Source organism: Physella acuta, unplaced genomic scaffold, assembly GCF_028476545.2.
Source record: "Physella acuta isolate Inbredline_101_S28 unplaced genomic scaffold, ASM2847654v3 ptg001148l, whole genome shotgun sequence".
In the NCBI taxonomy this organism is placed as follows: Eukaryota; Metazoa; Mollusca; class Gastropoda; family Physidae; genus Physella; species Physella acuta.
In genome coordinates, this window is record NW_026732665.1 from 2,168 (window position 1) to 16,445 (window position 14,278).

Below are 14,278 nucleotides of genomic sequence, written 5' to 3' on the forward strand. Positions count from 1 at the left end.
TATATAGGCTATATGGGGCAACTATGTTTTTTTTTTTTACACTAATGGGTCCTCGTGCGGCGTCAAAGCGGTCATTGACAAAACGGCCCCGTCAAAACGACTCCGGCAAATTGGCCCCGTCAAAAGGGCCAGCGACACAAGGACCCCGTCATATAGGCTCCCGTCATTTAGGCTACCGTTATATAGGCTCCTAACAAATAGGCCCTCGTCATTACGACTCCCGACAAATAGGCTAGCGTCATTTTGGCTCACGACAAAAAGGCTCCTGTCAATTTGGCTCCAGACAAAAGGACTACTGACAATAAAGTTTCTGTAGAGACTAAGTCTCCCGGCAAAGCAGTCTCATTGAATATGACAAATGCCAGTGGGACCCCTTTAAATGTTCTTTAGAGTTAGCTTATCTAACACTTTTATGTAACACAACGTATGCATCTCTTGTTCGGCAGGCCTTATTTTTATATTAGTTTATCTATTATAAAATATAGTATGTTTTAATAAGGGTCATCTATCTATGACATCCATAATTGAGTCGGTTATAAGCTGTTCCAACTCAGTGTGTAGGGATAAGGGTCCACGCTGTACCTTCCTACCTCCAGTATGCTTGTAGGTTATCAAAACAAAATGCTGTTATCATGTAAACATCATTCATATCATACATTTACACTTCTGTGCTCGCTTTTAAGCAACAGATCTTTTCTGTTGTAAATTAAACATTATCAAAACTTTAGAATTGGTGAAATTTAGCTGTTAAGGGCTCGCTTTGTTGGTTCATTCAGGCATTTAAAAGAGTTTATAGTGGTATTAGAGGTAAGACAAAATTGTTACTTTTATGCTAATAGTGGTCATGCAATTCATTGGTCTGGAGCCAATATGTCGAGAGTCATTTAATCAAAAGCCAATATTTTGGGAGCCCAATTGCCGGGAGCCCTTATCTTGAGCCCTTATATCGGGAGCCTATATGTCGGGAGTCTTTATTTCAGAAAAATATTTCGGGCAATCATCACATTCACGTGATTTATCTCCAGTATGAACTTTTCTATGTTTCCTTAAATAAGAACTAGATGAAAACTTTTTATGACAAACATCACATTCAAATGGTTTATCTTCTGAATGAACTTGTTTGTGTGCATATAAATTAGAACGCTGAGAAAACTTTTTTTGACAAACATCACATTCAAATGGTTTATCTCCTGAATGAACTCTTTTGTGTGCATATAAATTAGAACTCTGAGAAAACTTTTTATGACAAACATCACATTCAAATGGTTTATCTTCTGAATGAACTCTTTTGTGTCTATATAAACTAAAACTCTGAGAAAACTTTTTATGACAAACATCACATTCAAATGGTTTATCTTCTGAATGAACTTGTTTGTGTGTATATAAATAAGAACTCTGAGAAAACTTTTTATTACAAACATCACATTCAAATGGTTTACCTTCTGAATGAACTCTTTTGTGTGTATATAAATTAGAACTCCGAGAAAACTTTTTATGACAAACATCACATTCAAATGGTTTAACTCCTGAATGAACTTGTTTGTGTGTATATAAACTAGCCCTCTGAGAAAACCTTTTGTGACAAACATCACATTCATAATGTCTAACTAGTAAATGAATTTTTTTGTGGTTGCTTAGAGTAGAACTTTTAGAAAACTTTTTATGACAAACATCACATTCATAAGGCTTAACTACTAAATGAATTTTTTTGTGTTCCGCTAAACCAGAATTCCTTGAAAACCTTTTGTGACAAACATCACATTCATAATGTCTAACTAGTAAATGAATTTTTTTGTGGCTGCTTAGAGCAGAACTATTAGAAAACTTTTTATGACAATCATCACATTCATATGGCTTATCCCCTGAATGAACTTCTTTATGTTTAATTAACCTAGAACTATCTGAAAACATTTTATTGCAAGCATCACATTCAAGTGGCCTCTCCCCTGCTTCAGCTTGGTTATTCAAGTTAGAACTTGGAAAAAACTGTTCATGACGATCATCAGAGAGATATGTTTTGTTTTCAGAGAGTTTTAGCTTTTCTTCAAGTCCATTTTGTTGTTTGTCCTCAGAATCTAAAAATTTTGTCCATAAATCTGGATTTATATCTATGTTGGTTGATAAAGTTTCTAATTCTTGTTTTAGATCTTCACTAGTTGATGTATTTTCTAATTCTGGATTTGTATCTTCAGTAGTTGATAAAATTTCTAATTCTGTGTTGGTTGATAAAGTTTCTAATTCTGGTTTTATATCTTCAGATCTTGTACATACTGCTGATACAGCAGGTTCCATATCTTTAAAAATTAAAAATCCTGTTGTTTTATCTTGAGAAGTTAGAAATGTCTTATGGTGTTTTACATCATCAAAAGAGGAAAATGTTGTACATTCTGACTTTGTGTCTGTAGAAGATGAAAAATCTGGCGTAACAACGGTTTTATCATCCTGTGAAGCTATAAATGTCAAGCTAGGTTTGATATCACGGAAAGTTAAAAATGATAATTCTGTTTTTATGTCAGAAGAAGATGAAAATACTGTAGATAGAAGTGGCTTCACATCTTCAGAATTTGAAAATTCTTTAAACTCATCAGACTGTAAATCTAAATCACCAGTTGCCTCTCCCATGCTGCTTCTTATAAATGAACTGAGGATTAGATATTTAAATGTTAAAGTGGTGATTATACAGATCTAGTGACTATAGTCAAAATAAAGTTTTTTCAATAAAACTTCTCAGAAGCATATTAAAATATCTTAGAAATGAATTTAGATAGCTTAAAGTTAATACAATCAATAACAATTTTAAAAATAAAATAATTAATGTATTGTATATGCCTGAGGGTGGCGGATTATGGTAGCAAAAATAAAATCAAACTTAAATCTTTTTTTTGTTTTATACAATATTTGTACAAAATTAACATGCCATGCTTTTTAAATTGACAGAAAGTAAGTATACCATGTTACAAAAACTGCAATCATAACAATTCATATTTTCACTTTAAAAAATGAAAAAAAAAACAATCATCAATGAGGAAAGCGCAACGCTTTATGTTTTTAAAATATGGGGCCACATGACAAATAATAAATCTGGCCAAATGATTGGCTTTGGGCGCAGCACACATCTAAACGCGCCTTGTTTTTCACAAGATTATAATAAAATGGCATTGATGGGGAGGGGGGGGGTATATGACGGGCATAGTGACCACACCTAAGGACATGAGAATTATTCCCAAACCGTTGTTTAATCATACACGGTATAACATTAGAATCATAGTTTAGAAGTTTATTTGATTGTAAGTTCATTTTAAAACAAGAATATACAAAGCTACTTTCACTAAAGTGTCACTTGCGAGATAAATAAAGAAATTGGGTCAAAAGTACACCTTACTATTCTTAATTAACAGACTAAGGTAATCTATGGTTTTATGTGAATAAAATCTGCAGAGGCTAGTACTGTTAAAAAGCCAGTAGTGATCTCTCCTAAGCTTTCTCGAATATTCTTATATAACACTACAGCAGATTGGCAACTCAGGATATACTATATATAGACATGATTTTTAAATCCATGTTTAAGTACTTAAACTTTTAAAAATAGAATAGAATCTTGTAGAAAAAAAGAATTGCGCACCAAAGAAATGCGAAACAAAATGTGTATAATAGTGCGGAATATTATTAGTACTTTATATATTCACAAGCATTTTTGAGAAATTAGAAATAGCGTCCATTACTACTTCTGGTCAACGGAAAATACTCTAAATTTGAAAGAAGGTGGAAAATTAGATCTTTTACTTACATATGAAATTTCATTTGGCTATCTAAAACAGAACTCAAGTTATAGGCTTTTGAAAAATTTAAAGTAGAATTAGTTCCACTTCCGGTTAATCAGAAATCGCTGAAAAGTTGATACAGAACTAGAAATTTGATATAATGCTTACATATGAAATTTTATCAACCTAGCTGTAACTGTACTCAAGTTATCATGTTCACCGACACACATACACTGAAAGAATTGCAAAGCCCAGTTTTTCAGACTCGATTATGCATAAAACGTCAAAAATTTGATAAATGTGGGTTTATAATTTTTGCCCGATTAAAATAAGTCTTCTATACTCCAGATGAAGGACTGAGGTGAAAAACGGTGAAAACCGTCAAAATTTCATGTGATTTGTGTGCACTATCAGAATACTTTCTCTATACCCTGTATACTATAAAGTAAAAAAGGGTGACGTATCAAATTTTTGTAATTAGTTGGCATTTTTAGAAGGATTCACATTTTGAGAGCTACAAAAATGTTACAAACTTTTGATGTGCCTGTTTTAAAACATCAGTAGTAAAACTTTTCAGTAATAAATAAAGATTAACGATGTTTTCACTTGATGCAACCAAGCTCATTTACTAAAGCAGCCATCTTGTTAAAGTTTTTTGGTAACATTTAAGCTAGAGATTCAAGGGAAACTACCCTAATTTACAGTTGGCCGTTGTTTATATAGCAAATCTTGCTCGCAAACTAGGCTGTTTAAAGTTAATTTCTGGCTTATATTGATATATTTGGACATTGATTTTGGTTTATTATTCAATTATCTATTACTATTATATTTGACACAAAAATATTAGTATTACTCGCTACCTTGGAGGTGTGGATCGTTGCTTACATCAATATGATGTCCACACCAGATGCATGACTTTCAAAGATTTTTCATCTTAGCTCCAGTGAACTTCTTACAATTAGTTTTTAAAACGTTTACCAAGAGCAAAAATGTGGGTTTTTCATGTTATACAAACAAGCTATAGGTGGCAGGGCAAAATATGCCAGAAAAACATTTTAAAATTTGCTTTGGAGAAGGAAGGTATATTTAAAAGTTGGTACCATTAAAAATGATAGAACTTAAAAAACATTAGCCCGGGAAGTAGAAAAATTAATTGAAGATTAGGTGATATTAGGTTTATCAGTCTATTAAAAAATATATCCAATATATATATATATATATATATATATATATATATATATATATATATATATATATATATAATATATAATACAACATAATTAGTTTAAAATGTTAGTACAATTTCTAGACCTACCCCATGCATGTAAACCACAATACAAACAACTCTGTTTATAGTGGCAGTGGTCACTTTTTCTACTGTTGGTAATATAGAAATGTGTAGAAATATCTAAGAAATTTTTTTTAGTAGGCCTGAACTATAACAAGTGATAGGCCTACAACACAAATGTACACTGTCGTATGCCTGCTTTTACAACATACCCAGGTATATGGCTAATTTCCACATCAAAATCTAAAACCTTATGTTGCACCATTTCACCACCAATGTCCCCCACCTTGATATGCGCGATGACGTAAAAAAAAATATTGTGGAAATTCGTAAGTACACATCGCAGGATTACAGAAACGTTACTTTTTACTAAGAAATCACTTCAGAAGTGGGGTTGGTGTGGTCGAGTCGGTAAAGCTCATGGTTGCTAAACCGATAAGTCTCGAGTTTGAACACTCTGGCAGATGAGGCTCGTTAGCAGAGGGCAGCCACTCTTCTAGGAGAAACAACTCCAAAATCAAACAACTTCTGCCTTGTAGTTTGTTCTTGGGTGGACAAAAGCTATGGAAGCAAATCCAAAAAGAAAAGCAGGAAAAAATCAGAGTCAATGGCTTCAATGGCACATAACCAGGTGACACATATATTTCATTATGAAGAAGAAGATTTCAGAAGTAACTATGCTAATACTGATGTCAAAGATCTAGCGCCCCACCTCCCCCCAAAGCAAATAGCTGATTTTTTTTTACAAGCGGTGGGAGGAGAAAATAGGATGAGTGCAGTGACAGCAGCAATTTTCACAAGCACTGCATTTCAAGGTTAAAAATTTCAAGGACTTTTGACAACAGTTAAAAAACAACTATATAAATAGACCCAGATAGATCGTGAAAAAAAAATTATAGCAGGCCTACATATTTTGTTTGCAGACCCAAAACCAGACACATGTTTCTGAAAATTTTGCTTAACAGTAAAGTGACTTTCTTGGAATTAGGTTTTTAAAAAAACGATTATCACATGAAAAATGGCAGAAAATAAGCGTATTTTATGCAACCTGAAGATGACAAAGCTATTTTTGCCAGAAAAAAAAATTTGTTTAGCTTCCAACAATGAAGGTCAAACATAAACATGGGTAAAGTTTTAAGTTGCTTAAAAACTTAAAATATCGATCTGTAAAGTTCCAAACTTGCACTGTTAGGTAGGGTATTATTAGATTGATCTGTTTCTGAATTAAAATTGTAAATATTCTGTACTCATTTTGAGAAAAAAAATCACCCACATGTCACGTAAACAATATTTTTGTTGTGAGTGACGTCATTGCTATTGATATGTCAAGTAAACAATATTTTTTTTTGTGAGTGACGTCATTTCTATTGATATGTCACGTAAACAATATTTTTTTTGTGAGGGACGTCATTGCTATTGATATGTCAAGTAAACAATATTTTTTTTGTGAGTGTCGTCATTGCTATTGATACGTCATGTAAACAATATTTTTTTTGTGAGTGACGTCATTGCTATTGATACGGAAGCTGTATAGCAGTATCCTCTGTCACTGCTTACATAAGTTTTCTTTTTACTTGACACTTTTTTTTACCTATTATTATTTTGCTAGCATAATTAGGCTAATTAAGTCTCATTATGGATCTTTCACCTGGCTTTTGGATTATACTATGACTCTAAAAGCCCCTAAACCACAACGATCGATTATTTAGTATTTTAATCTGTGTTAATCCCTGAAATTATTGCGCGTTGGCCTTTGTGTGCTTATTTATGAATATTTATGCCTAATTATTTGTTGTTTTCAAATGTGTTATAATTAATTTTTGTTAATTCTTATTGATTTCATAGATTTTAATTAGTCTAAGATAATATTATTCTCACTGTTCTTTGTTCATATACTGAAAAATTAAATGATTTTAGTGTTGGGTCTAGGCTTACATTACTAATTAGTAATTAGTAATTAGAATTACTAATTAGAACTTGGGCTAACAAAGTTATGGACTTGATTTAGAACACGCTCATACTGTGCTTTGAATTTTCTCTCACCGGTTTACAAAAGAACACAGGTGGGCTGCAATGTTTGTAATTTGCCTATATCTTTCGGTCACAGGAGATCATTTTAATGTGATAGGCCTCTTAATTTTATAGGTCTGATGAACTGTATTTGATAGGTTAACTTTTCTGGTTGACAAAACTACTTGAGTGAGCATCTGTCTGTCACTACGCAAGCAAGATGCCTGTCATGCGCACTGCCAGTGATGCTGTTTAGAATGCATTTCTCGTTAACTTGATCAATTTTAATGCGATTACTGTTTTAAAAAAATAGATACAAATCTTAACAATATTTTAAACTCAGCATGGACAAAGCTTTGTGAATAACACACAGGTTTCAAGTCCAGTAAGGGAGGAGGGTTAGATTTATTTTACAATGACATAGCTATCATTTATAAATTGCCCTGATTAAACATTGCTAAAACACACTAATTAAGCCTAATCAAAACTGAAATAAACATGCATATGAATATCTTTTAAAAGTTTAGATCTAGATATATATTATATATTCTTAAACCTTTTAAACGTGATTATTTTTGGATTATTCATTAGCCTATATTAAAAAAAATAGTAAATATGTTACATGACATAACCAAGTTACGAGCATCCTTTCAATTATGTTTTATTGACACATACCGACACTCCACCCTCACTTGATCCTTACTAACATCCAAGGTCCCTCTCCTGTCAATTTTGTGGACCAGATCTAAGAATGATTGTCACTGAAAAAGCTGTCCCAGCTAAGCTAAAAAGCACCAATAATTAAAATCCTGTATTTTAGCCCCAAATTTACAAATTAGCTAAAACCATCAAATGTAGTTAGTAGTTAGAGATATATCTCTAGTTTTCATGGGTATTGTTTATAAATAAAATAATAATAAGGTAGGCCTACAATTTAATGAATAGGCGTAGCCTAATATTTAATATTAATGATGAGTCACCTTCCTTTCTTGCACATTACTATTACACTTTTATTACACTAGCCTCTGCTGATTTTACATACGGTAACGGTGACATACCTAAACCTAAAACTAGGCTAAAACGATAGATTAGCTGTAATCTATCGTTTTGGGTACCTAAAATCGCCAGCGACTTGTAATGTGAAAATCAGGTGACACCTTAAATTAAAAATTTTAATATAATAAGCTAGATATCTAGATTCTAATTATTTCACATGTTGATGTGGATTTATTTATGTTTTAAAAAATTCAAAAATGTTTCCTTGTTTCATTTATGTACCTGTTTTTAAACAATAATAATTGAATTAAAACTTTTCAGTAATAAATAAAGCGATGTTTCCAACAGATGCAACCATGCTCATTTACTATAGCAGCCATCTTGTTTAAGTTTTATTTTTATAAACTTACAGCGCTAGATTCAGGGGGAAGCCACTCTATTTTACAAATGGCTGCTGTTTAATATATAATATATACAAATCGTTAAGTATCTTGATCATATTGTGCTGTATTTGACTTGTAAGTTCTAACTCTATACATTACCTGTACAATATGTATACTAGCATTCTTATTACTAACACCAGAATCAATATGTAAAGTTTAATCTTTATTTTTATGGTAGCAACAAAGAAGTGCAACATATTAGCCTGTAGTTAATCATCATGTGCTGTACCATATTCAAGTTCACTATTTATTAGGCATTCCATTAAAAAAATTAAAATTGGCTAATTAAATGTATGAGCATTGCAAAAATATTGTGCTTGATGTAACTAGAATAACACTGAAAAAATTTTCTTTCTAGCTTCAGTAGTTTTTTTTTTATGAATTTTTTACGTAATGGGTGAATGTCCACTATATTTCTTTGTAAGTCATGAAAATCACTGTCCCCTAACTTTGAAATAGCACTGCTCAGTTATTTTTAAAGATACAATGTTAAAACTTTGCAGGATCTTACTTCAGCATGTTAGAATAACATATATTAATTGAAATCATTAAGTCATTCACTGGGAGCAGAATAATTAGCATTCCTTTAAGGGATACATTACGGCTATTATGGGCCCTAATTTCTAAGTTGCACTGCTCAGTTGTTTTTAAAACTACAACGTTTAAACTTTGCAGGATCTTACTTCAGCATGTTTGAATTACATATATTAATTGAAATCATTAAGTCATTCACTGGGTGGGAGCAGAATAATTAGCATTCCTTTAAGGGATACATTACGGCTATTATGGGCCCTAATTTCTAAGTTGCACTGCTCAGTTGTTTTTAAAACTACAATGTTTAAACTTTGCAGGATCTTACTTCAGCATGTTAGAATAACATATATTAATTGAAATCATTAAGTCATTCACTGGGAGCAGAATAATTAGCATTCCTTTAAGGGATACATTACGGCTATTATGGGCCCTAATTTCTAAGTTGCACTGCTCAGTTGTTTTTAAAACTACAATGTTTAAACTTTGCAGGATCTTACTTCAGCATGTTTGAATTACATATATTAATTGAAATCATTAATTCATTCACTGGGAGCAGAATAATTAGCATTCCTTTAAGGGATACATTTTGACTATTATGGGCCGTAATTTCTAAGTTGCACTGCTCAGTTGTTTTTAAAGGTACAATGTTAAAACTCTGCATGATCTTACTTCAGCATGTTTGAATTACATTTATTTATTTAATTATTAATAGACTTGCCAGTAGCAGAACAAATTGAATAAAAAGGTAGTAAGCACTAATTTTTTTTTAATAAATTAAACCGAACAATTTATCTTAGGCACACTGGCAAGCCAGGAGTTTTATTTACTGAATGGTTGTCTTTAAAAACTATTATTATTAGCAACACAACAAGTAGAATAACTTAAATAACATTTCAGGAAGCCTACACCAAATTAATAACATTGCAAGTAAAAAAAAACAACTCATCTCTGACTATTATCTTATCAGGATAAATGTTTTATATTAAATGATTCTCAATAAATAATTAAATTTACACAATTAAACAAAAAGCAAAGTTAATATATACATCAAAACAATAAACTTTTAAGGTAGACATAGCTCACATCAATACAATAACAGGTGAGACTTATACCAAGTTAAGCTTTGTACAACATGGACTACTACTGTCATCCTAGCTACTAAACACAAGGTCACCTGTCAGTAAATCAGTGACTAGAGATGTCATGTCATAGTCAACACTGTCAGTTTCCAATTCATCAGGTCCCCAGTAAGTAATTGTACATTTCATTGTCTTAGTCTTCTGTTGATTAAAATTTACCACTCTGCCAGAATACATTTTATCAACTCCTTCCTCTGTCCATAAATGCTTAAGTAGATGTCCTGTATAGGTTTCAGTCAGTTCAGACATAGAATTTTCTGAAGTAATATACATTGCAATGAGGCCCATAACTTCAGATGACGCAGATGAAAACACACTAGCATTCAGATCTTTAGCACTCAAAGCCATAGCAACCTCTTTTTCTAGAGCCTTACGGTTGGATTGTTCATGTTTCTGACCAGCTTCTAGCATTCGACGCATCATCACTGCTTCCATCATCTTCTTCCTTTGTGCTGCAAGTTCCCTTGCTCTGTACCCCTCTTTCATTGCAAAATAAACTAATCTATGTTGGGTCATTTTGTCCTGTTGCAGAAGCCATCCTACAGTATCATTTGTCCGTCCTCTCACCTTTCCGTCTACAAAACCAGCTGTCGCATTAGGGGCCCGACGCCATAAATAGTCAGTCATTCCTAATATTCTCTCAGCTGCCATGTTGTGTGAAGGAGCAGTTGAAGCTTGTGTCAACTGCTCAACTGTAGGGCTAGAAAGGTCGCCACTGGTATATCGAACAAACTGGCGGTCAAAGACCTTAACAATTTCATGTAATATTTGCTTCAAAGTTTGCTTTACTTTATCCCTGTGGGATTCAATATTGTTGATGATTGCTGTCAGCACCATGTCTGAAGCTGCATCAATGGGTTCATTAAAAACATTCACAGTGGGACATAACAACTCTTCTGGCTCAGCAGCAAACCTGTCCAAAACATTTTTAGAGCTTTGTATCACAGGGACACATAATCTGTTGATTTTATTATAAAGTTGATGACTGTTACTTGACGCTGGTATTATTTCTTCCAAAACTTGCACTGCCTTTTTAATTTGTTTTTTATTTTCATACCATACATGAATTATATGGCCTTGTATTATGCCAGCTGCTGTCCAAAAGTCAGAATACTGATTAATCAGAATTGGTAAATCTTTGGCAGAATGCTTATCAGGGCTCCCAGAGCCTGTAGATTTACCACCTGCTGAAGTATTCATTTCCTCATCCATACTCTTGATCATATATCTAGAGGAAAAGAAATCAACATTAATACTACTGTAAAAGTAGAATTTATTATTTTAATAGAGGCAAGTGTGTAGCATAATAAAGTAAGGGATAAGGAAATATATGCTTAAAATAATTTCTTTTCTTGAGTGGTAATTTATTATTGGTTATTAGCTTGATGTGCAAAAAAAAAACCCACTGGCTTTCTTCAACAGCCTTTAACATATTTATACATCTTTTATTTTTAAAAGGCAATCATTCATTTGCAATAAACTCTACGATTAAGGAACAAGTGAACATTTATAAAGGCGACGCCGGCCCCCACGCCCCTATAGGCTTTCCGGTCTCGCCATATTTTTTTATTATAAAATGGCGTTATTGTGGTGAATCAAACACCCTTTTTTCGGTCAAAATACCACTAGAAAACGTACCTCAAATTAGATGAAATCATTATTAACTTATAATATACATAATGTAATTTTTGAGAATACAAAGAGATAGCTTGATAAACTCACCTTTCTATCAAAAGTTGTCGTTGAAACACGCACAAAATTAGACCACGTTTCGCAATATTATAACTTGGAGAAGGAAGAGAGAAAAATAATGCAGTTAGCAGTTTAAAATCACATATGATGGCCCGACTACGAAATTGAATCGATTACTTTAAAATCCCTATATTTTCTCACTATGTATTTCAATAAGGAAGATAATCGACGAAATTTTACAATAACGAAATTCCCCGGTTGCCGTTCTTAAAGCAAGATGGCGGCGATGCCGACATCGCTACTATTTATAGTTTTCCTCTAGCTATGTTTATTTTACTTGCATGATTGTATTTTTTACATGCTCTAGTCCTAATATATAAAGTTTCATGATGGTATATGGAATAGCAACCTAGCTGTGCAGTCTGGAAATCCTCTTATGGCAGTCACTATAGAACAGTGCCACACCCCTTAATTTAACTTCATTATTTCTAGTTACCTCTTTTCTAATTTTTATTTTATTTGTAGACTTCTATTGCCTATATATCATTGAGTACAAATGTGCAAAGTTTTATCATTATATCTTTAATAGCAACATTGGTATGCAAGTTTAAAGCCAATCACACGTCTGGAATGCAGGTTACAATGAAACATAACAAGTTAAACACATAACTTTGAAAATTCATATAAAAAAACTATTAGGCCTAGAATGATAAATTTGATATTTTTATCAATGGGGTATATTATAGGATTAATCTGGGTCCATTTTATCATTCTATGATAATTAGGAAAAATTTCCCAATAGGCCTAATATAGGTAAAATCTTAGTTTAGCGTCGTAAATTCGGCCAAAACTAGTAATGTAGGAGAGAGTGAATTAATTAATATGTCATTAAATATGAGTATATTTTCGTATATTTTGATAAAATATTATAAATAATTGAATAATAGATCACCATTTATGGTTAAATCAATTTAAATATCTTGAAATTAATTTTTATCAACCCTGTTCAAGATAGTAAATTTGCTATTAAAAACAGCAGCCATCTTAAGAAAATGTTATTTAGAGTAGCTTCCCTTTCATTTCTATTCGTATGAAAATGTATTTAATTATGATTGTCTTGTTGTATAGTCCGTATTACAAAGCATTTTTTTTTTAAATTCTGCTCTTTAAAAACTGAATTTCCTAACAAACAACTTTATTAATTCTAGAAGCATTGTCACTTGTGAGATGCAAATTGTATCCATGTATTAAATCACGTTTTTTTTACTAATGTTTATTTGATCTTACTATTATTATATAGTTTGAGTTTTTTCTTATTGTTTGAACGTTCACTATTTTCATTTCAGGTTTTTCTTTTCATCAATTAGTGATTCTATCGTAACTTATGACATTTTTTTACTTCTCTTTACCTTAATTAAACCCCAACCTCCGTCATATTTTTGTTGTCAATGTCACAACAAGTCATAATGTAAAAAATTACGCTTCACTCTGCCTTATCTAAGATCTCTAACCATAATTTTGACAACATTAAATGTTTGTCATCATTTATATATACAGAGAGACAAAATGTATTATCCACCAGCTCACCCTCGTAAAACATCATCTAAAACAATGAGCCAATCCACCCCTTAAGTGCGTGTTGTCAATTATCGTCAATCGCAAGTCTCCACCTGCCACATACATTTTGGTTATACTTTGTTGTCAAATTGTCAATATCAAGTACCCAAGTGAGTGAGATGGGGTTGTCCATAAATGATGTCACATATGATTTGTTACGGGAGTGAGTGAAGATTTGTGACGTCAACTCAGGCGGCTCCGCAATTTATGACGTGTCGGTCTCATGAAAGGAGGTGAACGGGGAAAAATACCTAGGTGAAGGTGCTTGATGGAGAACCTCTATAATGCTTTGTTCAATCAAAATAACGATAAATAAGCATTAATATACGCATACCTTGCTTAAAACGAATCATTACAAATGTTGCAAGCCTGCTAAAGACATTTGGCAAAACGGCCTCAACAACACATTATCCCCGTCAAAAAGGCTTGCCACCAAATGCCTGCCGACGAATAAGCAGCGTCTAATGCGGGGCGTTAGGAATACGGCCATTATCATGGGGCCGCGTTAGAGCACCAGTGGGCTATCGCGCTTTGTAAGATGACGTAAATACTTAAATTCAATTTCGCTAAACTGCGCGAAAATATAGTAATGTTCCATCGTTTGAGGAAATTTATTTTCTTGGACTTAAATTGAAATATCATGTTGACTGTCTCACTGTCTGGCTCTTAATTTCCGAATATCACTTTTAATGTATCAAGATTCAGAACTATAATTTACTTTAATATAAGTGTCATCTTATCGTTTATTGTGCTTTTTATAAAGCGCAGAGCAGCTTCAAAATCGGACGGCCATCCTGT

At 32.6% G+C, this 14,278-nt stretch overlaps 2 protein-coding genes across 7 annotated transcripts in view; one reads left to right on the forward strand and one right to left on the reverse strand.

Moving 5' to 3' along the window:
- Nucleotides 1–14,278, reverse strand: part of LOC131956417 (zinc finger protein 883) — a 16,297-nt gene continuing 2,019 nt past the window's right edge. The window contains exons 1-3 of one of the 5 annotated variants that reach the window (XM_059320847.1): nucleotides 8,338–8,403; nucleotides 7,735–7,843; nucleotides 1–2,641 (exon numbers count right to left, since the gene is read on the reverse strand). In XM_059320847.1, coding sequence (XP_059176830.1) covers nucleotides 955–2,622 — 1,668 coding nt within the window. In that variant the 5' untranslated portion in view covers nucleotides 2,623–2,641; nucleotides 7,735–7,843; nucleotides 8,338–8,403 and the 3' untranslated portion in view covers nucleotides 1–954. Of the gene's footprint in view, nucleotides 2,642–3,787; nucleotides 3,887–7,734; nucleotides 7,844–8,337; nucleotides 8,446–14,278 lie in introns of those variants that run through there. The other 4 variants (XM_059320844.1, XM_059320845.1, XM_059320848.1 and 1 more) reach the window with 4 other exon arrangements.
- The window catches only part of LOC131956419 (tyrosine kinase receptor Cad96Ca-like), a 20,461-nt gene continuing 14,667 nt past the window's right edge, over nucleotides 8,485–14,278 (forward strand). The window contains exon 1 of one of the 2 annotated variants that reach the window (XR_009388963.1): nucleotides 8,485–8,573. Coding sequence is in view for 1 of the 2 variants with exons in the window: in XM_059320854.1 (XP_059176837.1) it covers nucleotides 12,494–12,499 (6 nt within the window). In the remaining variant the exon portion in view is untranslated. Of the gene's footprint in view, nucleotides 8,574–12,173; nucleotides 12,500–14,278 lie in introns of those variants that run through there. The other variant, XM_059320854.1, reaches the window with a different exon arrangement.